This window comes from Aythya marila (genome assembly GCF_965140915.1).
Source record: "Aythya marila genome assembly, chromosome: 15".
Lineage (NCBI taxonomy): Eukaryota > Metazoa > Chordata > Aves > Anseriformes > Anatidae > Aythya > Aythya marila.
In genome coordinates this window covers 13,042,803-13,067,916 of record NC_139056.1, presented here as the reverse complement: position 1 = coordinate 13,067,916, position 25,114 = coordinate 13,042,803, and the positions used below count along the sequence as shown (strand labels likewise).

The 25,114-nt window shown below is 39.8% G+C and overlaps 2 protein-coding genes across 10 annotated transcripts in view; both read left to right on the top strand.

The window, feature by feature from the left end:
* The window catches only part of IQCE (IQ motif containing E), a 31,976-nt gene extending 9,290 nt beyond the window's left edge, over positions 1-22,686 (top strand). For 2 of the 6 annotated variants that reach the window (XM_082772175.1, XM_082772173.1), the window contains exons 12-22: positions 1,417-1,574; positions 2,074-2,129; positions 2,439-2,647; positions 3,449-3,553; positions 4,344-4,446; positions 6,787-6,882; positions 8,258-8,281; positions 9,266-9,379; positions 10,358-10,488; positions 11,240-11,355; positions 14,053-21,650. In XM_082772175.1, the coding sequence (XP_082628301.1) occupies positions 1,417-1,574; positions 2,074-2,129; positions 2,439-2,647; positions 3,449-3,553; positions 4,344-4,446; positions 6,787-6,882; positions 8,258-8,281; positions 9,266-9,379; positions 10,358-10,488; positions 11,240-11,355; positions 14,053-14,198 (1,258 nt within the window). In that variant the 3' untranslated portion in view covers positions 14,199-21,650. Of the gene's footprint in view, positions 1-1,416; positions 1,575-2,073; positions 2,130-2,438; positions 2,648-3,448; positions 3,554-4,343; positions 4,447-6,786; positions 6,883-8,257; positions 8,282-9,265; positions 9,380-10,357; positions 10,489-11,239; positions 11,384-13,224; positions 13,332-14,052; positions 21,651-22,407 lie in introns of those variants that run through there. The other 4 variants (XM_082772174.1, XM_082772176.1, XM_082772178.1 and 1 more) reach the window with 4 other exon arrangements.
* Positions 22,687-23,559: 873 nt separating this feature from the next.
* The window catches only part of TTYH3 (tweety family member 3), a 78,519-nt gene continuing 76,964 nt past the window's right edge, over positions 23,560-25,114 (top strand). For 2 of the 4 annotated variants that reach the window (XM_082772598.1, XM_082772597.1), the window contains exon 1: positions 23,560-23,751. In XM_082772598.1, the coding sequence (XP_082628724.1) occupies positions 23,629-23,751 (123 nt within the window). In that variant the 5' untranslated portion in view covers positions 23,560-23,628. The remainder of the gene's footprint in view (positions 23,752-25,114) is intronic. The other 2 variants (XR_014318541.1, XM_082772596.1) reach the window with 1 other exon arrangement.

Below are 25,114 nucleotides of genomic sequence, written 5' to 3'. Positions count from 1 at the left end.
AAGCACTGAAATAATAGGTGCTGTTGAAGGTCAGGACTCTGGCACATAGAAGGAGTTGTAGGAGAGTGTTTCTTTCATGATGCTTGTCTACATTATTTCTGGCTGAAGTGAATGGCTTTTAGCTCCTCTTCAGTATTTACACTGAACTATGAGTGTTTGTATGTGGGGCTGTGGTTCCCAATTGTAGCTAAAGACTAGACAAATTTTCAAACCCCTAACATGGTCTGCAGTGGTTTCAGTTTGGTTTTGATGAGCCTAAAATAATGGCACGCAGTCATACAATTACGATTTTGATCGTTTCTGTCGTTTCCCACTTTTGGTGATTTTTTTTTTTTTCCCTACTCTCTGCTTGGGACAGTTTTATGAATAGTCATCCATGATACCTGAACAGCTTTCTTTATTTGTTTTCGTGCCTTCCTTTCCTTTTAATTTCGAAAAGGTAAATTAGGTATCTTTTTGCTTAGCCTAATTGTAGACTGTCTTCCCCTTCATCTTATAATTATTTCAGCAAATAAGTGATGTAAGGTTCCTTCATAAACTGTTCTGTGATTGTCATTGGCATTTGTCCAAAAGTAAGTCCATTCTTTGTTTTCAGAAGTAAGTTTTCAAGATTTTTCTCACAGCGGTAAGGAATAATTATTTCACCCCACTAGAAATCTGTTTTGTGATCAAACTTTGCAACTTTGAACATCTGGAAGCTGAGTTTCCTTTTATTAGAGAAAAAAATAAGCAAAATCAGACATTTAAAGCATTCTTAACACAGGAAAGCAGACTTTCCCTTTTCTGGTGCCTCTCATTCCCACCACATCAATGTAAGTTATATCCTCCAAATCCATTTCAAATTTCTCATTGATTGAAATGTACCTTAAAGAGATTCCTGAGGGGTTCACAGTCTCGGGACCAGTTTCTTTCATATTAAAGCGTTTATAGTTACGTTTATGTGTAAAATACATTTATATGTTGGATTTGAGTTATTTTTCCGGTGTATAGCCTGCTTTCCCAATCTCAATCTGCTTGTTAAGTGGGGAAAAAAAGGCAATTCAGTAAACACAGGTTAGCTTTCTGTGCTGAGCAGCTTTTTGTAGAAGTCTCTCCATAAGCAGTAGATAAGTGGTTTTTAATCTGTGGTCCATAGATCACTGGTAAAGCATTATATGATTGGTTAACAAAACAAGTAGAAGAATAAATAAATGCAACTCATAAAACAATTGTGAAATTGAGCAAGACAATCTTTATTCTTTTAGGAAAAAGTGTTCAACTCCTCATATCAAGAAAGTTGTGCAATGCTATCAGGGAGGGAGCTGCAACGGTTAAAGTAGCCAGCTGACTTGGACAGTGAGGCTGTTCCATTCCTTCTGATGCTGCTTTTTTGTTCTCTGCTTTTAAGTTAACTTTCTGTTCTTGACTCTTTTCAAGTACAGAGGGCAGAGATACCCAAAAACGACTAAAGGCACTGAACGCTGCTGTCCTGAGATTATCCCGGAACATCAAGGAATTACAGGATGAGAATCGGAGTTTGAAAGAAGATCTAGATCATGTAGTGAGCACTTCTCTTGCATCCAATAAAACAAAAAGTAGGTGCTGAAAAGTTGGTGAATGAGGGATGAGGGATTTAGGAACATTTGAAAAATGTGTTTGAGAGGGAGGGCAAGACGCAACAATGGTAGAAATAAGGGAGATAAGACAAAGGTGGAGATTTGTGACAGGCAGAAGTTGGAACGAGAAGTTTCTTACAATAGTCTCTCCCTTACTTGTGGGGATGCTGCTCCAGTAAGACATTCCTTTATTATTATTCCTGAGAATTCTGGACTGGAATCACTTAAGATTAAGCTTCTGCTGGAAAACTATTTTTATCTGTTGGAAATGGATAAACATGAATGGTTTATATTGTTTTTTGAGCTAACTGGTATAGGAAGTCAGATATTTCAAGACTGCTTTCTTCTTTTCATTACTGCATCTTTAACGTTGAGGCTCAGTGATCTTTAGGTGGTCTTTTTGTATGGACAGAAGTTTAAAAAAGAAATGTTAATTCACTAATATAGTTTCCTGCTTAAAGCTTTGTTTTGTGTTTAGATTACAGTGAATGGAGCAAGCAGAGGCTGGTGAGGCGGATTTTGGAACTAGAAAAGGTGGGTGATCAAAGTCACATGGCTGTCTTACTTATCACCAAGCAGAAAATACAAAACCACTGGCTTGTGCTCATGGCATGTATCAGCATTGTGTATTGTAGCACACACATGTGAACTGATGTCTGCACTGTGTCCCCTTCCTCCCTTTTTTTCTTTTATCAGACTTGAAAGTAAATGCATGTTTTAGAATTAAGTTCTGTTTGATCTTTTCTCATGGCCTAAGTGAAATTCTTTTATGCTAGATTTAATTTTCCTCTTCTTTTTGCATTTGTGGTATTTTTCTTGTGTATATAAATTTATCCTTTTTAGAAACTAGGTGCCATGGAGAACACCAGGGTATCACCAGCAGATAGTGAGCCATCCCAGTTACTTGCTGTGTCATCTTCACCTTCTGCAGACCTGGATCATCCAGATTCTCAACAGGTAGACCACGTTAAAGAATGCCATCACCTCCGAGGGCTAGTGAAGAAACTGAAGAGTGACAGGAGAGCACTTCAAAATCTCCTACTTAGTAAAGAGTAAGTACAGCGCTTTTTGAAATGTTGTCACTTTTGTAGGTAAGAATTATTTGTATTACCTTACAGAACAATGCAATAAGTTCTTCACATTTTCAGAAAGAAGACAAATTTTTAATGATCTCCTCAGCTTTTGTCAGAAGCTTTTTCTAGACCTGTTGGTGTTGTAAAATTAAGTTATAGAGGGGGGGAAAAAGTAAGCAAGATGATGGAAAATGAGAAATTCTGCGTGTTTCTAAAACGTTTTTCACACCATGTCATTTTGCCAGACACAAGTTGAATGGTTATATGCTGCTTTATGTAGCACTTCTTGCATGTATTTTGCTGTAAAAATTTTCTTTTTGTTTTTGTTTTTTTTTGACAAACTTTTTTTTCACTGATCTGCCGCTTTCTACATTTAAGCCTGCATTCTGCCATGTGATGCCATGTGTCTTCTTTTCTCTCCAGTAAGCAACTGATCTGCAATTTAAAGTGTTTAGACTAGTTTGGTGTGTTAGTGCATGACGGCAGGCAGGTTAATCTGATCATGAGCAGAGATGTGCACAGAGCTATGTATTCTAATAAAATGCTCTGCCCCCCATGTCAACTCATCTTTGAACAAAAATGTATAGTGAGAGCACACAAAGAGAGTGCCTGGTTCTGAAAAATGTGTTTGCATTTTGCTTTGTTTAAAAGGATAAATTAAATGTTTAGTTACTTTCCAATTTTGTTTTATTTATAAGTTTAAACAAAAATAGTTACTTTGTTCATGTGAAATAAGATTTTTTTTAAAAGAATTACTTAGATTTTCTTATACCTGTATAGATTAGATATCAAGCAGTTGCTACAGGCAAAGGCTGAAGTGGAGTTGGAGCTGCAGAAGTGGCAGAATAAGAAAGAAGAAAAAAGTATGGAAGAACAGACTTCAAGGTATTGTATTCTGTATTAGTAGTTCCTTTCAGAACAAAAAAAAAAAAAAAAAAAAGAATAATTTCTTTTGAAGTGGCTCAGAATTCATAGATCATACGAACTGCAGGAAGCTGGGAATTTATTTAATGAAAAATGTTTTGGAGGGATGGAATATGTTACCAGGGGAGGAATTCTACAGAGTGATTTTAGAGGAAGTGGAAGTCTGAGATATACAGTAGAAAGAAGAATTAGATTATAATAAAAATGAATGGGAGAAGAAGTGCTATGCTGTGCTTGACACATTTCTTTTTACAAGAACAAACAACCCTCTTGTATCTTTACCTTACCTTAGCCTATGCTTCTGGACCACTGCCAATATGTCATTCTATGTAGTTCATTTATTTTGTATCACTGTTGGTAATAATCCTGCACAGAGCTGGGGACTGGAAAGTGATTGCATTATCGCTCTGTAAGACAGGACTTTGCTACAGTTTCATATTTATCAGTCATCATTTCAGATCTAGAGGCATTATTAATAGTATCAAGGGTACCATTGTAACCTTGGGCCGCTTTCTTTTTAATTTTAACTTAGGACTATGCTATCACAACTTGAGAATTAATGCTCAGTGTCTGTAACCGTGAGAATATGTATCATGTTATCCTGAGAACAGTTTCCAACTTTGGCCTTTTTTTAAAAAAAAAAAAAAAAAAAAAAAAAGTAACCCAATTTTATGAAAATAGGTTCAGCATATTCAAAGCAGGAAAACCAGAAAACTTCTAGCTACAAACATCTTTGCTTTTCCAACCATAGTGAGGAAATCCAGATCCTTACACAGAAAGTTGGGAAATCAGAAGCAACATTGGAGGAAGAAAAGAGCGAAATGACAGAAGATACAATGGAAAAGCTTAATAAGGTACAGAAAAATGTTTTTTTGGTTTTGTTTTTTTTTTTTCATTCCATCTTAGACCATGCAAATGAAGCTTATAGTCAAAATAGCTGCTAGATCTGTCTTTTCGGAGAAGCATCTTGTTATAGAGACGCTGAATGATGGTTAAGTTGTCTCAATAACCGCCACTGCGACTTAGGGTTTTTTTTTTTGGAGCTACCTTAGTAACTACCTACCTGTTCTGCCATCACTTTTTTTCTTATTCAGTGGAATATTACAAAAAAGCTCATACTTAAGTATTTTTTCCTTCCTTCCTAAGAAGAGAAAAAAATTATACTTGTAATATTAATTTATGTCTTCTTATAACATCTAAGCCCATTAGCTAATTTCAATCAGATACCGTAGAGGGAGGGAGGTCTTGTAAGTTTTGAAAGTTAAAGATGGACAGACAGGTAAGTGCGCTGTCTGTCAGACTGACAAAAGACAACAACAACAAAGACCCTTTGCAGTGTTTTTACTCTGACCAGATGATCAATTAGGGCACGTGTGCTGTCCAATCAGAAAATACTCTTTAGCCCTTCTGTTTGCATGGAAGTTGGGCGTTCTTTCATGGGAAGGCTTACCAAACAGAGTACTAATCATGATGAAAACAAAGTTGTTGGTTTTTATTTTCCCTGCTGATGGGGCACCATACTTAAGTAAAACAATTAAAGAAGATGCCAATACAACAAAATAAACTCTTGTCCCTTTTGAAGTTTTTCTAGAGTTGAGATATTCACAATTGGATTCATTTCTGGATTTACTGATATCTAATATCTGTATTTGTGCAGCCCTTAATCCTTCTGGCCAGTCTTAAATAGGCCTGTGTACTCAATTGTGTGTGTGTTTTTTGGTTTTTTTTTGTTTTTTTTTCCATGAAATATGCATGAACTTGATATCTTTGCAATCTTCTGTCCCTTTGCCAAATGTTGTTGTAGCTGGTCAGTGGAGATGAGTGGGCTCTGACAGAAATGCTTTCAGGTGCAGGGTGGTCATGTTAATCTCATTTCACTAAAAACCAGCTGAGAAGTGTTACTGGGGATTTTGGTTATTTGTACTTTAAAATTAATATACCCTGAAATTACAGGTAATATGAAAGTATAAATAAAAATGTCCATAAGCTTACGAGGGTACTATTTTTGATATACTGTGCAATTCTGTAGGAATTTGGGTTAGATTTTTTTGTGGTGTAGGCTGATGGATGCTAGATGATGTTTTGAATACCAAGTAACATGTTTTTAAAAACAGCCAATGAACAGCCCCATTTTTTCCTTCTGCAGGCTATGTATATTCTTGGCCAGTAACCATCTATTTATTGAAATGTTCCCATTATTTGTAATTATCACTAAGTTCCTACCAATTTTTCATTTTAATAGTAGGTTGTCATTTTTAATATAACATGATCCATTTGCTAAGCTTAAGCCTGTAACTCAGTATTTTAAAGGTTATAAATAAATCCCTCTTACAGAATCAAGAGGCTTTTTTCAGACTCTGTAAAATCTCTTGTTCCTCTACTTAGAATTTTACACCAACTGATTAGTCTTTTAAAATTGCAGTTATAACTTCTGCTTGGCAAGTGAAGTAGAATGATTAGTATGGGCATGATACTTAGGGATCAAAAAGATCAGATAGCCAGAGGTGGTACGTGCAACCACACCTCTGGAGAAATAACTGGAACAAAATCTTGTTTTGTTCTTGGTTTCTCTCTCTTTTTTTTTTTTTTTTTTTCCTAATTAACTAAGGTCTTCAAGACAGAAAAGTAGAGTTTTATCAATTTACACAAGCTTGCTTTCTTGTCAGTGTCACGTGATGGCCAACACAACACATCAGCAAACTTAAAAAGATGATTGTGGGGTCTCAGCTATCAGGAAGAGACTTGAGAGAGCTCCTAGGTTAATTAATATTAGCGTTCTCTGGAGAAAAATTGTAAAATTAGGTACTCTGACATTTGTTCTCAGTCTGTCAATAACAGATGTACAAAAAAAAAATTCTTATCAACAAAGCATTGGTTTCCACTGTGGGAATTCTTACTGCTATAGTAATGCATAGAAAAGTAGAAGTATGTGTAAATGAAAACCTTTTTGTTCCCATGCTCAGCTAACTGCAAAAATGGGGACAGGAATGTGTTTTGCATTAAGTCATCCTGATGATGAACTTGAATGTGAGCAGTATTCAGAGCTAAGATCTTTCCCCTTTAACTTTCCTCTATCCAGTAGGTAGGTTGAATGTTTAAAAACTCAGGTTACAGCTGACTGAGAAAATTCAACACTGATTTCCCCTTGCAGAATTCTAACTTTAGGGTACTAAGCTAAAGGTTCTTCTTCTTAGTCCTCACCAGTCTGCACGGTTAAAGGCGAAGATGATCATAGAAAGGAACAAGCAGCCAAATGCATTCAGAGGTGGTGGAAGTTGTACCAAAACAAGGTGAGAGTCCCCTGTCGGGAAGCAATGAGGACACCCACTTCTGCATTTTACTCTTGTTTCAGAATCTAGAGTAACCTGCTGCTGGGCTCCAGGAACTACAGCAGTGCTTCCCAGTTCTTTACCACCATCTTCTCTTCCACCACTTTTTTTTTTTTTTCAATTCCTCCCTGCTGCTGCTTTTGCCTTTTTCCTCTAGAACCCTGTTTCTGCTGTGAGAAGGACAGTTTCTAAATGGGGAAGTCTGGGTGAGAAACTAAAGGGAGCTGTAGCAGCTCTCCCTTGATAGTGTTGCCTCCTTGGATCATCTTCTCATGGAGTTCCTGCCTGCTGCATCTTGGCAACGGTGTTAGTACTGGAGCAGAGCCCAAGCTAATAAGCACAATGTATTGCTGATGTGTCCAGCATCACTAACATGCCTCAGAGAAGATGAAAAGTTCCTTTCTGGGAACTAATGCCTGTAACACCAATGCAAGCTTTCATGATAACTGTTTGACCTTCTTCCTGAATGCTCTTTTGAAGGATAGATTTAGGGCTTTGGCTAACTTTCCAACTGAGGCTACAGGTAAACTACACAATAGCTAAAGCTAGAGTAAGGGGTAAGAGTCCTAAAGGCATTGAATTATTTTTCTTATTATTTCAACTGTTCACTAAAGTATTATTGGAATATTGTTCAAGCTGTTGAAACTACTTGTTAAATCAAATTTAAAAAAAAAACAACAAACAAAACCACAAGCAAACATTCTTTGTAGTTAAAAATCATTCCTCCTTGTCATGTCATTATCTGACTAAGCAAAAAGTTGCTCTCCATCTTTTTTTATAAGCTCCCTTTAAGTATTGAAAAGCTTCAATGAGGTCACCCCACAGCCTTCTCTTCTTTTGGCTGAACATCCCCAGCTCTCCCAGCCTTTCTTCCTAGGAGAATATGAAAGATCCGTATCATGGAGACCATCCTTGAGGGGCAAACTACTCCAGCACAGGTTTCCTGTGGGCAGCACCCTTATAGTAAAGAATTTCTTCTGAATATCTAAATCTACCCTCTTTAAACCTATTACCCCTTGACCTATTACTACAGTCCCTGATAAAGAGCCCCTCTCCAACTTTCTTGTAGGCTCCCTTTAGGTACTGAAAGGCTGCTGTAAGGTCTCCCCAGAACCTTTTCTTTTCCAGGCTGAACAGCCCTCATACCTGATGCCAAAAAGCTATTTTCAAAGATGAAAGAACTTCTTTTTCTCAAGCTTGCATTTTGGGTTTGGGTTTTAAAGTTGGGTGGTAGAACACATATTTTCTTTGTGTGTTTGTTGGGAAAAATTTGGAAAATACTTGTTAGATAAAACGTATATGTTTCTGGTGTTAACTTAGGCATTTTCCATTTCAGAAAGAAGAAATTGCACTGGATGAGGTGAGTATTTTTATGATACCAAACAAAGCAGTGAATCACATTTAACTTGTATAAAAGCATAAGCAAATAACTTTTTTTTATTATTATTTTTAAGGAGGTTTTATTGTGAGATGAGCTGTGGTACTGAGACTTTGTTTTTCAGGCTGGCAGTGTTCACCTTTTGGTCTCAAGTTTTCTATATGTCTTTCATTTTCACTATTAAGAATCGTCAGAAAGATTTCAAGTAGGAATTTGAAGCCTTTCCTAAGGAGAAATACCGCAGAGTGTTCTGAAGAAATTGACTTTGTGACAATTTAGTCACTTTTTGATCAGTGTTTTGCATAAACATTGCACATTTTGGTTAAACTGTTTTTCAAATTGCACAACATAGCATCTTTAACTTGCTTTTTCCAGAAAATTAGGAAGTCATATTTTCAGACATTAGAACAAATTTTATGTGATACAAATATGCTGTGTTACAACTAGATGCTTTTTGTTGATTAGAATCTAGTAAAACCCAAGTAAAAATCTGTATCAAAATCTGCAACTTGTACATTCAGCATAATCACTGCAGTAGTCTGCCAGGCTTGGCTTGATTTCTGGTCAAACCAGAGCATCACAGAGCCTGCTGAGGAGCCACCATGTAACATGGGAATGGGATGTTTCTCTATTTGTGAAATATAGGCTAGTGCCGGTGGCCAGAAATTAATTGCTTTTAATGGGATCAATCATGAACACCTCTTAGACTGAATTTAAACCCTGAAGGTGCATGTCTATGGGTATTTTTATCCCCCTTGCTGGGGATTCTCTGGACTCTGGCACAGTGTCTGTGAAGTAGATGGGTGGGATTGCTTAAACCTAAAAAATGTCAAGACATCAGTATAGTATCTACTGCATGGGGAAAAGTTATTTTGCTTGTGTGCCTCTTTCCTCTGGACTTTTGTTTTAATTTGTAGGTGCCATCTTCCAAGGGAGCTAATGTTTCTTTCTTTCTTTCAATGCTAGGCAGTTGTTGTGCTTCAGGCAGCTTTCAGAGGACATTTAGCTCGACAGAAACTGTTACTGAATAGTGGGATGCGAGATGCAAAACCTCACAACAGGCATAGCCCTGGAAAAACGGTAATTGGTATCCAGTAATTCCATTCTTTTTAGTTTTCTATGTGAGGTACTATACTTCCACGCTTAATTCTCCATGTCACACAGTAGAGTTATTTTAATGCACTGGTTAGCAGCACCGTTGTAATTCCAGAAGGATAACAAATGAATTCCCTAGCTTTACTTTCTGTCTTCTTTAGTTCACAGAAGTAGAGTTGTAATTTCACTGCGTTACGGACTGTACCTAAATGTCCTGTGGTTTTTGTTGTTTTGTTCGAGTTTTCTGGTTTTCTTCCATTAGCTAGTAACATAAATTTTAACTCATTAATTTGGAATGTGATTGGAAACTGCACTTATACTCATGTTTGTTGAGTCATTGTAGTAATAGGCAAACCTTTGTCACTGAAATTCAGAAATACGGTTTTAGAGATCTTTGGCTTAAAAAGTAATCTTGCATGTGGCTTGCTCTGCTAAAAACTTGCAGTATCTTAGTTATGTCAAATGTGCTCCAGATAGCTCAGCACTTATCAACTAATTTTTTTGTCTTCTGTAAATCATTTGCCAGCTTACATGAACAACCTTTTGGCCTTTAGCAGGCTAAAATTAATTTGGAATTTTCCATACAAGTTGTCCATGTGGTCGCACTTTGAATGCAATTTTATATAAATAGGCCAAATGTGATAGGACTGAATACTTTTGCTTCATACAAGCAGAAAGCATATCCATCATAAAGGTTGCCTTACCTTGTTTGACTTTAGGCGGTTTTCTTCCTGGGAAATAAATGAACTTTCCTTGCAGGTATCCAGTCTCATTAATTGAATGCAGGTGCTTCAAAGCTTGTACGACAGTCAGATTTGCATTGCTGCTTATAGAACCATAAAGACTGCAGACCAAAAGACAGAAATGTTTGTTCCACTGCAGTTTTCAAAATTAGGAGTAAAATTGTCAAAGCTTCTGTCAATTTCTAAAAGGTCAGTTCTCTTTGATCTGATTACTCTGCAGAACTCCTGTATGTCTCGTGTGTCAAACTCTTTGAGCTCGTCTTCTGACTGCGAGGAGAAAGAGGAGACTGTGACATTCATCCAGTCCATTTTCAGGGCTCACTTAGCACGTGCTGTACTGCTTGAGGAGAGGTAAGTGACAAATAAATTATTTTTTTAATTATTTTTTTTTGCGATATGTAGAAGCAAAACTGTGCTTATTACAGGCAAGGAGTAATTTTTGAATGGGATTTTAGTGTGGGTTCCTTGGCAGAGAAAGAGAACAGGGCCATTGTTCAAACACACAAAAGAGCTTTCTCAGAGTAAAATGCTGTGGGTATGCAACTAAAGAGGTTTCTTGCTGCAGCAGTAATCTTCCTATATCTTGTTGCATGTTTGCTATAGAGATGAGGGAAAGCGGAGGAAAATAATTACTTTTTGGAGAAAAAAAAATTATACACAGTTGCTATCAAACTCAGTGCTGCTACATTAGCTTAATTTAAATGAGTCTGAAGCTCTGATGCGTAAAAGTTAAGGATTATATGGAATAGGAACAGGGAAGAGCTAGGATACAATCTTGCATTCAGTCTACTGGCTTAACTCAGGAAGAACATGGCAATTTGCTTACTTTTTGTAAGTTTTTTTACAGGTTTGTTGTGACTGCCTTGGAAAATACTTTTTCTCTTCAGGGTTTACTACACCAGAAATTTTTAATATTAGTTCCTATGGTTACAAGGCGAGTTACATAGTTTTCACCTCACATGTGTGACCCAGTTCACTTCTTCAAAAGATACACTTTTACCTCTGTGGTGCTAGTAACACAAGAAACTTCCCTGTATGCATTCTGAAGACAAACTGCAGTTCCTGTTCTGTACTATAGGCTATGCAATGTGTAATTTTGCAGACCCTTTGTGTCCAGTGCAACAAGTGAGAAAGCAGATTCTGCTGTCTACGTTACAGAGAATAAACCAGTCTCAGCAGCACTCCAGAGAACTCCTCCAGTCATCATGTCACCTCTTGGTAATCTCATTTCCTTCTGTGTTCAAAAGTATGTGGGGTTTGAGTAAGTGCAGACATAATTTGACAGAGCATCTGCACATACGCACGCATTTACATGCATACTTGCACTGTGCATTTACTCTTTTAATTTGATAACATGTTCCTTGTACGGGCATATTTTCAAATGAAAGATTAAATCTTTGACAACGTCAGTACCAGCTTCCTCGCAGTGCTTTGCCTGTTTGTCAAAACTGCAGATTGGATGATCTCTTTCTGTGGTCAATAGTAATTATTTAAGGAACATGGTGTTCCTCTGTATTGCCTTTCTACTTCCTCTTCAATCCCCCACCCCCTGCCCTGTAGCTGTAATATGGTACTTTCCATTGTCTACGGCTTGCGGCCCACAACATAAGTTGAATGAGTTTTCACCTTGCTGACTTAGTTTCTGATGGGGACAGACATCTGGTAAAAATGAACCATTCTAGTCAGCCATCTGTATTTAGTCATGTTTTTCATCAGTCTTTAGTTGCTGTATTAAGGGGAAAATTGGAGTTGTAGGTAGCCCTGCCAGCTAGCACTGCTGTGGTATAAGCTGGGAAAATGTCTTTGTCTTTTATGGCTGATATTCAGTTTTTCCTTCTTGAATTTTGCTTGCTGCTTCTGAGAAAGTGGAGTTAAAGCCAAAGAGGCTTCTAAGAGAATGTTAGAAGTACTGAGCAGGAAAAGCAAAACAATGATGTAGATAATACAAGTTTAGACATGCAGCTTCAAAGGAGTTAAAAACAAGCTGAAGAAAGCTGGTAAATAAAATAATAAAATAAAAATATCCTGAGCAGGATATTTTAGGTTTTATGGACCAGTTGGAGAAAAAGAGCAACTTTGAGGGTGACCTGAAAAACATTAGTTTGTTGTTGTCAGTGAAAAGCTGACAGTCCCTGCAGACTTGTGCAGAAACAGAGCATGCCGTAAGCAGCTCAGGCTGTTCCTCTAAGATATGAGATGGGGAATAAGCCAGATTTACAAGGGCTGCAAATACAGAGATTACCCTTCAGTGAAGGAGAATGTTTGTAAGAAAGTTTATTGTATTCCATATTCAGAAGCACGTTCTACTACTTTGTGAAGGAGTCCCTAAGACTTGCTTCTGAAGATGTTACAGAGTGACTTTTAGTTATGTCTAGCAACAGTATCCAGAAAAGAATCCTGGCAGCTTCCTGTTTCGCTTGGGCTCTACTGCAGTAGTCTTTGTTGGTACACTCAGTCTAAACCCAGAGTAAATCAATTGTGAAATTCTGCCCAAAGAGAAAAAATCTTTTAAAAATGAAAAAAATAAACTGTTTAAAAAAAAAAAAAAAAAGTTTTGTGCCTCTGAATAAGTATTTCTAAGACCTTGATAAAGTGCTATAAAATGAGGCTAGTCTGGTAAGTGCAGTAGTCTGACCATTAGAATAGTACTGATAGGGGGGGCACTGTCACTACCTACCTGTGAAGTCTCCAAAGGTGATTGTAGGTGATGATGACAATAAAATGATGAGTGAAGAAATTCTGGAAGAACTGATACAGAGAAGAATTTCACTTAACTAGAGAGTCATGTTTCTTTTCTTCTGTAGGTTGAGGTCAATGTAAGTCTCCTGCATTCCTTGTTTTCATTCACAGACTCTGTCTGTCACCCTTTTTCTATTTCTGGGCTTGTTGTGCTTTCTTTATTCCACATTACAGTTGCTGTGTACCAGCAGGTTTTTTCTTTGTCAGAAACCTCTCATTTCATTATGAAGCCCATGGCATGTTTGTTCTTCCCAAGTAAGATTTTCTGTGTGCCCTCTGTTGTCTTTTCTATTCCAGTGTCAAACTCTCAGTGTATGGCCTCATGTGTGTTTACTTTTTGTACTGCAGGTCATCTTGATTTATTTTCCTTTTGTCTGGGAGATAGTCTTTTTCAGAGAACTGATATTTGAAGCTGAAAAATAGGTGAAGTTGAGGAGAAGATACTGTCCTAGCAGGTATTAATAGCTGTAATCATTAAGTTCACAGATCTCTTGTAGAGGGGATAGAAGCTGCTGTTCCTGCTCATCACATGTAAGGGGCCTCATGTATCTGACTTCTCCCTCTGATTTTCCAGTTCTTACTGGAATCATTAGGATTCTGTTTATGCCATAAACATTTCTTCAAATTGGAATTGAGTTGCATAGAACCAATAGAACTCACTGTCTTTAAGGCAGTACAGCATGTGAACAATATTTGTGGTATTTTATAGATATAAGAATGAAAGACATTGTCACTCACAGCTTTCATCTTACTGTTTTCCCTTTTCTCTATCTATATTTGACTGAACTTTTCATTATGACCTTCCTGCTTAAGCTTGCTTGGGTCAAGCTTGCTTGCTTGCTTTTCTGGCCTTCTAATAAATATTTATTTTTATGGCCTGAAATAGTTTCAGTATCAAATTACTTCACTTTGTGACGTGTAACCACTTGCAAAGATTAAAAGACAGTAAGACAAATCATGCATGGTCAGGATGTCAACTTACCACTTGGTATGCATGTTCTTTCGTTAAAGAGGAAAGGGTAATAGTTGCAAGTGGAAAAAGATAGATGAGAGCTATTCATAACTGTAAGCAATTCTGGAAACTTGATGGCTCGGAGAACATTACACTTCCCACAAGGGCATGTTTTTATCAGCGTTGTTTATTGATGCCCTTGTTTCCTTTTGCAATTATTTCAGCCAGGTCTTCTGAGAAGCAATCGCAGCCCACTCTCTCTCTGTCTGTGGATGAAGCTCACTCAGATGATTCAGATGATATTGTCATCGGTTCTCCATTGTTACAGATGAGGAAGAACTCCACCCACTTTTGTAACGGGCCCCGATGATCTTGAATTATTTGATTCACAAACAAAAATATTTCTACGAAGGTAAAGCATAGCAAAGATGAAAAGGAGAAGTGTTAGCCTGCAGTTGTCATTATTTCAGATGTAAATGAAGAATTGTTTGATATGTCTGACTACATGGCTAAAAGCCTCTGACTGTCCGTTATGCTTATCCTTCTGTTATGGAGAGTTTGAATTTTAAAAAAGACTAAAACAAAACAATGTTTTGTCTCACAGATTCAAATATCAATTTTAAATGAAAGGAATAGAGACTTAAAATATTTCATGTCAAACAAAGTCTTGTTTCAGGTTGGCTGAAATACTTTGTTTAATCAGAAAGTGAAAAATAACTTGGCTCCATTTTTCAGCTTGTGTATGTGAAGGGGAACAGCTTGTATGTGCTACAAGGTCCTCTCTATTTAAATTTTTTATAGTGTCATATTGTAATATGGTGTGTTTTTTTTTTTCTTTTTACACTAAACATTTAAAGTCTATGCAGACCAATAAGGGCTTCAAGGAAATCACTTCTGTGTCATAGGGCTACGCTAGGCCTACTGTGGCTGCATGGTTTCCTTTATTTATTGCTTTTTCCAAACGTGTTTGCTATAATATGTATAGCACTTCTGTATTTGAAATGTCTAATCATGTAATCACTTTTTTATATATTTGTCAGAGAAGGGTGTAATAGCAGGAGTGTTCTGTGATGGATGCCCTTGTGACTGCTTTTTCTGCTTACATATCAGTGAGTGGAGTGGAGTATGCAGGGTCATCTCTAATAAGTGCAAACATTTGACAGAGAAGATACGTTGCTTTATGTCTTGTTTTAGCTTACATCACTTGACTGAAACTTTGACTAACTAGATTGCTCATATGTTGAGTACTAAGGGATTTTAAGTCCAATTTTGCTCTGCTGTTGTTGATCTCTCTTCTCAGCACTGCATTTGTGTGCGTGCACATCAGCAGTATATGCTGCAAGTGTACCGTGAGACTAGTTACAGGCTGGGAGAGGGGTCACAAGGGACAGCCGTCTTCTGTCATCAGGTAAAGCTATGAGGCTTACTGCTGGAAAGCCTGAGCACTACCCACTCTGTTCTGAGGGATGTAGATTGGGATGAGCAACATATTCAGACCCATGTAGCTTGAACAGAAGTAGAAGGTTGGCTTATAATAGATAATGAGACTACATCCAGAACAAACACTATTTGACAATGTCTTTAGCAGGCTCCATGAAAGGACCAGTGACATAATGGAATGTGGACAATATGATCAGAGGAGTCTTTCCAAATCTTTTACACAAACTGTACCTCTTCTTGCTGGAAGGAGGAGCTTTTAGTCCAGACTATTGTTCCAACACCCTTCAAAGGCATGAAAATGCCTTTTTATGAAAGGTGAACCAGGTAGATCATGTGATATTTACTGGAAGTAGAATTTCATTTTGCAAACAGCAGAGTTTTTTTTAGAGACCCTAATGGTTCTTTGTCATCAAGGAGTAATAAAGTCACCTGTAAACAGAAAGCACACTTTTAAATAGAAGATTTTTATCACCTTTTCCCTCTTCTTTTTTTTTTTAAATTAAAAATCAGTCACCGCTGTTTTGCAGAATACTAATAAGCCAGAGCTGTCTCAGTTCTCTGATTTCAATGAAGCACTATCTGAGCTTATCATAGTTCATGCCAATACTTGCAGCCAAAGGAAACTGGATGGCTGCAGCACAATGCAGCTGATTTCATTTAATCCCATCAGTGGAAATGCTGCCTTTGCTTTTTCCAAAGGCAGTTTTGGGAGCTCTCCATACCCAAAGCAGTCTGAAGAATGTCATTTATACTTGTGTTGGGTAAATTTTTCCTGCTGGTAGTTTGGTCACATGACTGTCATCTGCAGCAAGGATAAATATATATAAAATAAAAGGGATAAAATCCTCTCAGTAGAAGCTTAGACTGTTTCCCTCTTTTTCTGAAAGTCAGGTTATAAAAGAGTAATTTTGCTAAATAGAAGCAGAGCTGTATTGAGTTGCTTATGTATAATATTTCAAGTCTGTAACTGTGACTATGTCATGGATACCTCCAGAGAGAGTAACTAGAGCTGAGGACTCTGACACATCAAGGAGAGAGTATGTAGTGTACGTCAGGACCAAGACTGATACAAAATACCTACCTAACTGTTACCCTTTAGGGAAATACTTGGACAGAAAATATGATGAAGATGACATTTACTTTACTGTACCATAACAAAGAACAAATATGAAAGTATCAAGTAGATACGGAGTAGAAAGACTTCTGTTTTAACTGGGCATACAACTAGCAGTAGAATAGCAGAGTTCCAGGATAAAGGAGAGAGTTGCTTGGTGTGACCCAAAGTCATAGACAGACAGAAGGATGAAAAGGAGCAAACGCCTTCTGAGGTTAATGAAAATGTCTTTAGAGCTTCCTAAATTCAATTCAATCCGATAACCATTAAAAACAAATAAATCTGATACCTAATTGGGCAGGCTTCAAACACATAACTTTGTTTGAAAGATAACTATATGCTCACAGGATATAGAAAGTTTGGTTTAGTACACTAGAAAGAGAAACCTCTGCAGCATTAATAGCCTTTAATGTTTTTTCATTATATGCTGTAATGGAATGTGTTGAAAGGAGTATTAATTGACACTGTAGGTTTCATTCTGTGGCTGTCTGAATGCCAGCCGTTGTAAATCTGGGGAGAGGTATGGAGCAATGAAGGAAGAAAAAATTAATTTCAGAGGAAATGGCATTTTTCTTTTCTTTGACTCAACAGAAAGCTGAGGACAGTAAATATCTGTGTGGCTGAAACCAGCCAGGATATAGGCCCTATAAAAACACTCAGCTTCATTTTAAAACAAACAAACAAAAAATGTTTTCTGTACAAGGTACTGGTAACCTTGTAGGGGCATCAAGGTCCTGAATTAAAATGAAATTCCACCGTAAGCTACCTAATAGCACACTTTCCATCCTGCTGATACACAAGTTCTGTATGGGGTAATGCTGCCTACTTAAAACCTTTTGCTGTTTACCTACTGTTTAGTTAGGAATCATGTGAATATAGAGATCTGACTTTTATGGGATGTGATCTCTCTTGATCTCTTTCTGTCCTTAAGTACCTATGCCTGTAAATTTTTATTGCACCATCAAGACCTGAAAAATATAACGTTTCCTATGTAGCTATACAAATAATCCCTACACAGGCAACTTTTTATGGAGTTGTAATGGAGTAGTATTAATTTTGGTGTATATATAAGAAAGCCATTGATTTTTATGATCATTTTAATAATTAGAGCTGTGCAAATCTTGTATGTAAGTTACTTTGGGATTTTTAAAATGTTGAAATAATTGCAGTGTATTTTCTCCTGACTATTGAACTTTCAAATTAAATTCAAGCTTGTAAATTAATTGTTCATGCATTCCTGCTGCAGTTGCTGTGCTTGTATTGCTACTCCAGCCTCTGCTGCTTGTTCCTGTGTTTTCACTTTGCACCTAGGTTGACCTTTTACCTCAGGCTGTTTTGCTGAGCCAGTCCTGAGTAAGTCCAGTCTCCTCCATTCTGCAAGACAGGTAATGAGGCTAGTAAAAAGTTAACTCTTAAACACGTAGGGTGTGAATTTCCTCTTAATATAAGTTTAAAGTCCTCCCATCAGTAGGATGAACAATGCTCTTGACCAAATCCTAGTGCAATTGCCAGCAGTGATGGGCTCTTGCTTTCAGTCTTGGTTTCTGGTACTTGATTCGAGAGGAAATCTGTCACATGTTTCTAAAACTAAAAGCCATACCATTGCCTCAAATATGTGTGGCTTTGTGCAGAGTACAGCAAGTTTCATTTATGTCTATTGTGCTGCTTGCTTGCTGGTTGTAACAGTCATAGCAACCAGTTATTAAACCAGTGAAATGTGAGTAATAAAATAATTAAAAAAACCTGTGATGATTGTTCCAATTAATCTGCCAGGGGGAGTGGAGGGCAAACAGATGTGCATAAGGCGCATTGGCTGGTGCTTACATGTGGCCTTTAGCATTCATTCTGTCCTCACTGTGCTTGAAGGAATAGCCTTGAACAGCAAGTGTTGCTATGTTCTTGTTAACTAAACTCTGTTGTATTCCACTGATTAAGTTGTACCCTGCTCCTCTTGCCCTTTCCACTGTCTGGCTGTCCTAATGACTTTTTTAAACTCTGAGAGCATATGTATTCTACATCTGTTCTGATCTCCAGGAAAGTGTTCATGTTGTTCCCCACACTGGGGCTCTGTATAAACAAAACTTCCTCCCTCAAGATGTTGCTCAGATTGTAACAGCTCCCCTACTAGTTGGTAGATTTTTTGCCAGCGTGCCTCAGAAGACACTTCACACTGGGTGTCACATAAGCCCCTTTAGGGCTTCTATTCTTGATGGTATGAACAGATGTATCATAAAATCTTGATGCCCAAAATGATCTGAAAAGAACCAGGAGGGACATCGTGCCTGTTGTAAGGGGCTGTATTATCTCTCTTGCAATCAGCCAGATCATACCACACCTGAGTCTTGCTCTTCTGCCCCACCTTGGTTTATCAGTTCTGCAGAATGATCTTCTGTTTCAGTAATGCAGTGGAGCTTGCAAGTCTTTCCTGTAATATAAGTTTAGAAATAATATACTGTAAGATCTGCCACTTGATTACAGTGCAGCTGTAAAAAAAAAAAAAAAAAAACCTGCTTAAATGGCCTGTAGTTGTCTGCATAGAAAATTAGAATAGCATTAAATAAACTGGAGGATTGACCATGAATGCTTGCAATTCAAGTTATAACATCCTGTACAAACATTAGTTTAGCATTGTTGTTATCTAGCAATGATCCTTATTTATACCTCACACAAATTATGGCAAAGCCTATTTATCTAACCTGGAAATATTTCCTAAACAGGCTCTCTGTAATTTACATGGACTTGTCAGTTTCTTCCTCCTCTTGGCAGATATTTAATAGCCAGGTATGGCATTTCTGTGCTAGTAAACCTTCATTATCATACAAAATGTACTAGAATGTTATGAAGAAATATCTTAAATAATTAAACAGAAACTGACTGACAAAACAAAGTGCAATTTGAGCTGTGTTATTCTTTCTTTTTTATATTCACTTACTTGCTAATTTGCTGAACTTACCAAACTGCGCTGGGTCTCACTGTGATTAGAGAGAATTTGCCAAGTTCCTTTGTAATTGTTTCTTTGCAATTAACTAAATAATAGAATGTTCTGTGTGTAGCTCTCTGGGGAAGGGAAAGGAGCGGGCAGGTGCAATAGGATTTCCACATCTTCCACCCATTTCCCTCAATCTCACAAACTATAAAAAGGCCAGTAGAACATGAGAGAAAGGGAGTATTGCCTCAGGACTGGAAATGACAGAATTAACCTTTTCATACGATTTCTTTGAGTTTGCTTAAAGCTTTTTATGTTGGCTCTGGTTGTGGCTATTCTTTGTTTAAACCCAAAAGTCCCTAGGAGGACTTCAGAGGAAAGTAATGAAGATCCAAATGTACATTCCCTTCTCCACTCTGGGGAAATACCTCAAGCTGGGAGGAGAACTCAGCTGGGAAGAGCCCTGGCAGCATGGCTTTGCTGGGAAGAGCGAAGGCTGTGGACTGAGCTGTCAAGGGGGCAGTGAAATCTGAGGGGGACTGCAGAGCAGCCCTGGCTTTATTTCCTTTGACTTTCCGTAGAAAAATACAGAGGAAGCCCTGGGAAGGGAGGAAGGGTAATCTTGATTTGAGGCACAGTCTAGCTCAGTGGGAAGGAAACATGACTTGATGTAAGGGCAGAGCTTACGGAGCAGCAGAGGCAAGCAGGGCTGAGGTGGTGTTTAACAGTGGCAGCTGAGTGCTGAGACACGTTTGTCTCGCTGACCTCCCTCTGACTGCCCGTAATTTAGCCCCTAGTCTCGAGAGGGTAACTCATCCATCTGCTGGCACTTGAAATTCAAACTTTTTTTTTTTTTTTTTTTTTTTTTTTAAATCTGCATTGTTGGTTAAAACCTTTCATAACGCATATTAGGTCTGACAGTCAGGGGAAGACTCCTCGCTTCACGGTATATTAAAATCTGAATTATTTCATCTCATAGTGAATAAAAAGAGCCAAGGGTATGGGATTACTGTTACAAAACGTGCTCTCATTGCACAAGTAGGAGTGTCTGAAGTCAGAGGGAAGCTTCTGAAGCATGGAAAAAGATAGATTTGCTAGTAATGTTTTCTCAGACTGCTGATGGCCTCAAGGGGAGAGGGGTCAGCAGTGGTTGCCTTAATTTTGGAGGTTTAAACTATTCTTTTCATGTTCATTTTCTTTAATTTTGAACACCTCATCTGCATATTTTGTCCAGTGATTCTCTAGCAAAGCCACTGTCAAAGCAAGTTAGCGAATGCTAATGTGGCTCTTAGGGTTACTTTTCAGCAGGATTGCCATCTAGCAAGCTGACATTTGCAGTTTGCTTTGGTTGATTGTAGAACTGCTTTCCATGCAAGGGTGATTTACTGTTAGCTTTTATTCCTGGGATCTCAACAGCAGTGGCTTGTTTGTTCATTTTGATTTGGCAAAACAGAGAGCACCTATTTGTGTGGGGAGGGGAAAAGGCAGCTGTAATCTAAACATGAAAGCCTTGATAGCTGTCTTGTTGTTATGTAATCGAGAATTACCTGAACAGGACTGAGTGAGAGATGCTAGACATCTAAGAAATGCAAACACTGCTTCCTGATGTGGTACAATAGTATGAAGCGTCCTTTCTACCATGAAAGTATGGCTAGAGCTAGATCCTGTGGATTGTCTCATTCCTACTTTGCAGAACTTGTTTTCTTCTTCTTTTTCTTATTTTCCCATATCATTATAAATAATAGTGGGGGAGAAATTAAAACTGTTGATGCCTCTGTTTCTCTCTAATCCCAAATCCTCATTCTACTATAATTTAATCCAGTTGTCTCTGCAGCAAATGACCGTGAGAGAGGCATGCACACGAGCGCTGCAAAGCCTGGTCCCTTTCCCACTTACCCCTGCCCCCATACGGCGCCTCAGACTGCTGTGCTGATGGGCTGGTGCTTACACCCCCATTTAATAGTATCCAGCTTTTCCTGTGATTTGTTCCAAAACATTCTGTTCTGTTTGATTTATATCAGTGCTGTCAACTGAGATCTCCGTGTTGAGTGGCTGCTGCATCTGCTTCTATTCCATGTCCATCATATTGCTGACAAAGGTACTTGGGCTTGCAGCCTGGTGGGGTTTCTCTATCCAGAGGCCTGTGGCAGCAGTAACATCTGTAGGACAGATTCCAGCCTTGAGTGTTTTAGTGCCAAATTGCATAAACTCTGTGGCGTAAGTGGTTTACGCGGAGAGAGCCCTTGCTCAGAGTGAGGTCTCCCAGCTCCTTGTGTTAGAGTTGTTTGAACTGGAGGTGAAATATGTTAGATCATTGGGCTTTAAAGTAATTTATTCCCCATCCTTGTTGGCGCGGTGAAAAAGGAGGGTGGGGGGGGAAGGGAACAAAATAAAATTGGCTGCTGATCTCCTGTCCTTCTGCAAAGAAGTGAGAACTCTTCTTGCAGAAGGCTGGAGGGAGTTGAGGTCTTCTATCTCATACCCTTGTATATCTTGTACTTGTGTACATACTGCGTGGCTGTGAATTCTGACGTGTGTCTTAGTGCTATTTGTGAACGATAAGATTTCGTTTTAGCAATGTTGATAAAACTCATATGAAAATCTTGTCCTAGTCAAAAACTATTAAAGTTGATGTTATAGTTCAGAACATCAGCAGAAATATGTTTATTTTATCCTTATGTATTAAATAGCACCTTTTAGCTTTTTGGTGTCCTTATTTATAAAATGCATCTGTAAGAACAGTGTAGAGTATAAACTCCTAGCTGCATCTAGGGAATGTAATAAAATTGTACTTGCAAAAGAGGCATCTCTATAATCTCTACTGACCTGCCACCAGTTAGGAGAAAAAAAGCAGTTAGTATTATCCTTTTTTTTTTTTTTTTCTTTTATCCTTCATTTCTTACAAATAGGATGCACAGCACTCCAGTATTTTGTATTTTTTCCTGGGTCATAAAAGTTTCTCGTTCTAATAGGGATACTTTAGATGAGAGTTTCTCAAACATTGATATGTGAGATGTTTGCTTGAAGTTTGTTAGGAGGCTTTTTCCACTTTTCAAATCCAAGTTGCGTGAAGTGATATTTACAATACATTGTTTTCAGATTTTCAAACCTGCAGGTGAAGTGTGCTGCCTCAGAGCTGTGACGGGGAAAGTGTGGTTCACATAACCATGTGGAGAGAGCTGGACTGCAGCACGTACTTACAGCAAGAACGAAAATATTGGATCATTTCCTTGAAAAATAAAACAAATATTTTTATACCTTTCCGTCATAATAGGAACAATGCAATCTTTGTAACAAAGCAAATGAATTTGTGATTGCTGCTGCTTACTGTTACTTTTTTTTTGTTGTTTAACAAAGCTCTCCTCAGGTTATCCAGAGTGTTTATTTACTTACTCGTTTCTGACACATCCCCCCAAGAGGGTGTGCACGTATTTTTTAACTTTAATACTGTGAATAGTTCTGTTCTGTTCGGAAAATATACGAACATACTTTCTTGTCTGGTTGGTGTGTAGTCCTTGGGAAAGCCATAATGTCTGAAGGGCTCTGGGGAGAGCACAACGCCGGCACTGCTGTGTTGTGCACAACTCTGTTGTGTTGTGCAGGAAGCGACTGTTATCGCTTCCATACCTGGGTGTTGAATTCAGGGCTGATTTATGTGGTCATCCAGCCACCCTGCTGCTTCCACGTCCCGTGGAAGCTAATGAGGCAACGTAATTGGCTTTGGGTCAGCAGCTGGAAGAGGCCAAGCCTTTGTCTGAAGAGAGAATGGTGAAAACTAAAGGAGGCCGAGTGCCTAATGTCTGCGTGGACTGGGCATGCTTGGAACTGTCACAAAGAGCTTTTAGCCACGGCTGTACTTCAAAAAACTTGCCCTGATTTGGGGGGAAAAGCACAAACACAGGGAGCGAGCAGCAGGGGCCCCATACTCCCCTCAGCGCCCCCCAGTCTTGCGGGGACCGGGGGCTCCGTGAGGGGCTTCGGGCAGAGCCTGGAGCTTCTGGGGGGCCTCCCCCCTTCCTCAGCCGGCCCTGGGGCTCCCAGCCTCGGCGTTTTGGGGTCGATTTCGGGGTCTTTTATAGGCGGTCCTTGGCGGGGAGCGGGGCGGAGCGCGGCGGTGCCAATGGGAGCGGGCGGGCGGCGCCAGGCGCGGAGGCGGCGGAGCCTCCTCGGCGAACAAAGAGGGAGCGAGCCCGGAGCCGGCCATGAGGGGCCGCCGGCCGGCGGGGAGAGGGTGAAGAGAGCGGGGGGGGGGAGGGCTCCATGGCCGGCGGGTCGGGGTGAGGAGAGGCCGGTGAGGGGAGGCTGAGGCTGAGGCGAGGCATGGCGGGCGTCAGCTACTCGCCGCCCTGGTGGGTGAGCCTGCTGCACCGCTTGCCGCACCTCAGCCTGCGCTGGGAGCTCACCTCCGCCGATTTTCGCCCGCAAGACGCCGAGTACCAGCAGGTGAGGGCCCCCTGAGGGGGTTGGGGGTGAGGGGCGGCCGGGAGGAAGAGGAGGAGGAGGAAGGAGGGGGCGCCGTGCCGGCGGTGGGCTGCGGGCTGCGCGCCTGGGGGCTGCCTCCCCTCCACCCCCGCCGGCTCGGAGCAGCTCCTGCCGGCCTCGCTCAGAGCCCAAATTCCTCCGGGAGAGGTAAAAAACAGCCGAAAAGGGATGTAGGGGAGCCCCACAGGCAGCCCTGGCCCGGGGGGCCCCGGTGGAAAGGAGGAGAGCCACGGGAAGATCAGTGCACGGCGCGATGCTCGCAGAGCGCTCGTGTGCTGCTGCTTTTATTTTTCTTTATTTATTTTTTTTTGTGTGCTGTGTGCCGTGCTTGGTTGGCTAGCCACCTAATTAAAACGATTACGGAGGGAATCGGTGTGCTCCAACAGCTGTGTGCTCTGCTGTCGCCTTGGAGCAGAGCTGCAGTGGCTCCGCTGCCTCGCTGTGCCACGGGCTCTGGGTCTGGGAACACCATTTTGCTTCTTGGAACATGCAGTGTCCTGTGTCTGCAGCCCTTATGCTAACATCAGGGGAAAGGCTAGGGCAGCTCAACAGCTCTCCTTCATCCCAGAAGTGTAAGGGGTTGGCAGTGCTGTACAAAGCAGTGCGCTTTGGCTTTTTGTTGTGATGAGAGGAACAGTTGTGTGGGCTGAAGCTAGAGCAAAACGTGAGCAAGGTGTTTGGAGAGCGATGGGTAGATGCTAAGAAGCCTCTTTAAACCAATAAACAAGACAGGCTTTTGACCCAACTCGAGTGTTTGGGGTGTCAATTTATCAATTCGCTTTAGTTCCCATGGCTTAGCAGGGTTCAAGATGGCCACACACAGATGTAACACCGCACAGCAGCTTAGCTGGATTTCCATGACCTCAGAGGGTAGCTGCCTTTACAGCAGGCGACACGAGATGCTGAAGAGCAGAAGTTCAGAGTTCATGCAAGGATGTTCCTGGGAGCGTATTGTCACGAAGCGAGCGCTAGCTGACCTGTGAATGGACAGCCGACGCACCGGTTTTCACTCAAAATTGCTTAAAAACATTTCTCACAGCAGTCTGGGGTTGTGTTCATTTCTCAGATAATCTTTCTACTGTAATCACATTCAGGCTTCTGCTGCTCCCCTCCTCTGTGTTTGCTTCCCCTTCCATGATGACATTAAGGACTTCTCGCACAGCAGTGGATGGCCTCTTAAGTCTTAACATCAGCTCGAAAGAAAATGTCTTATCAAATCCCAAACCGACCGTCTGGATTACTGAAGCGCCTGTCTTCAAGATAATGATTTGAATAGCAGCTTTACTGATTTCAGCGTTGGTGAGGGGTAGCAAATAGGCTCCAG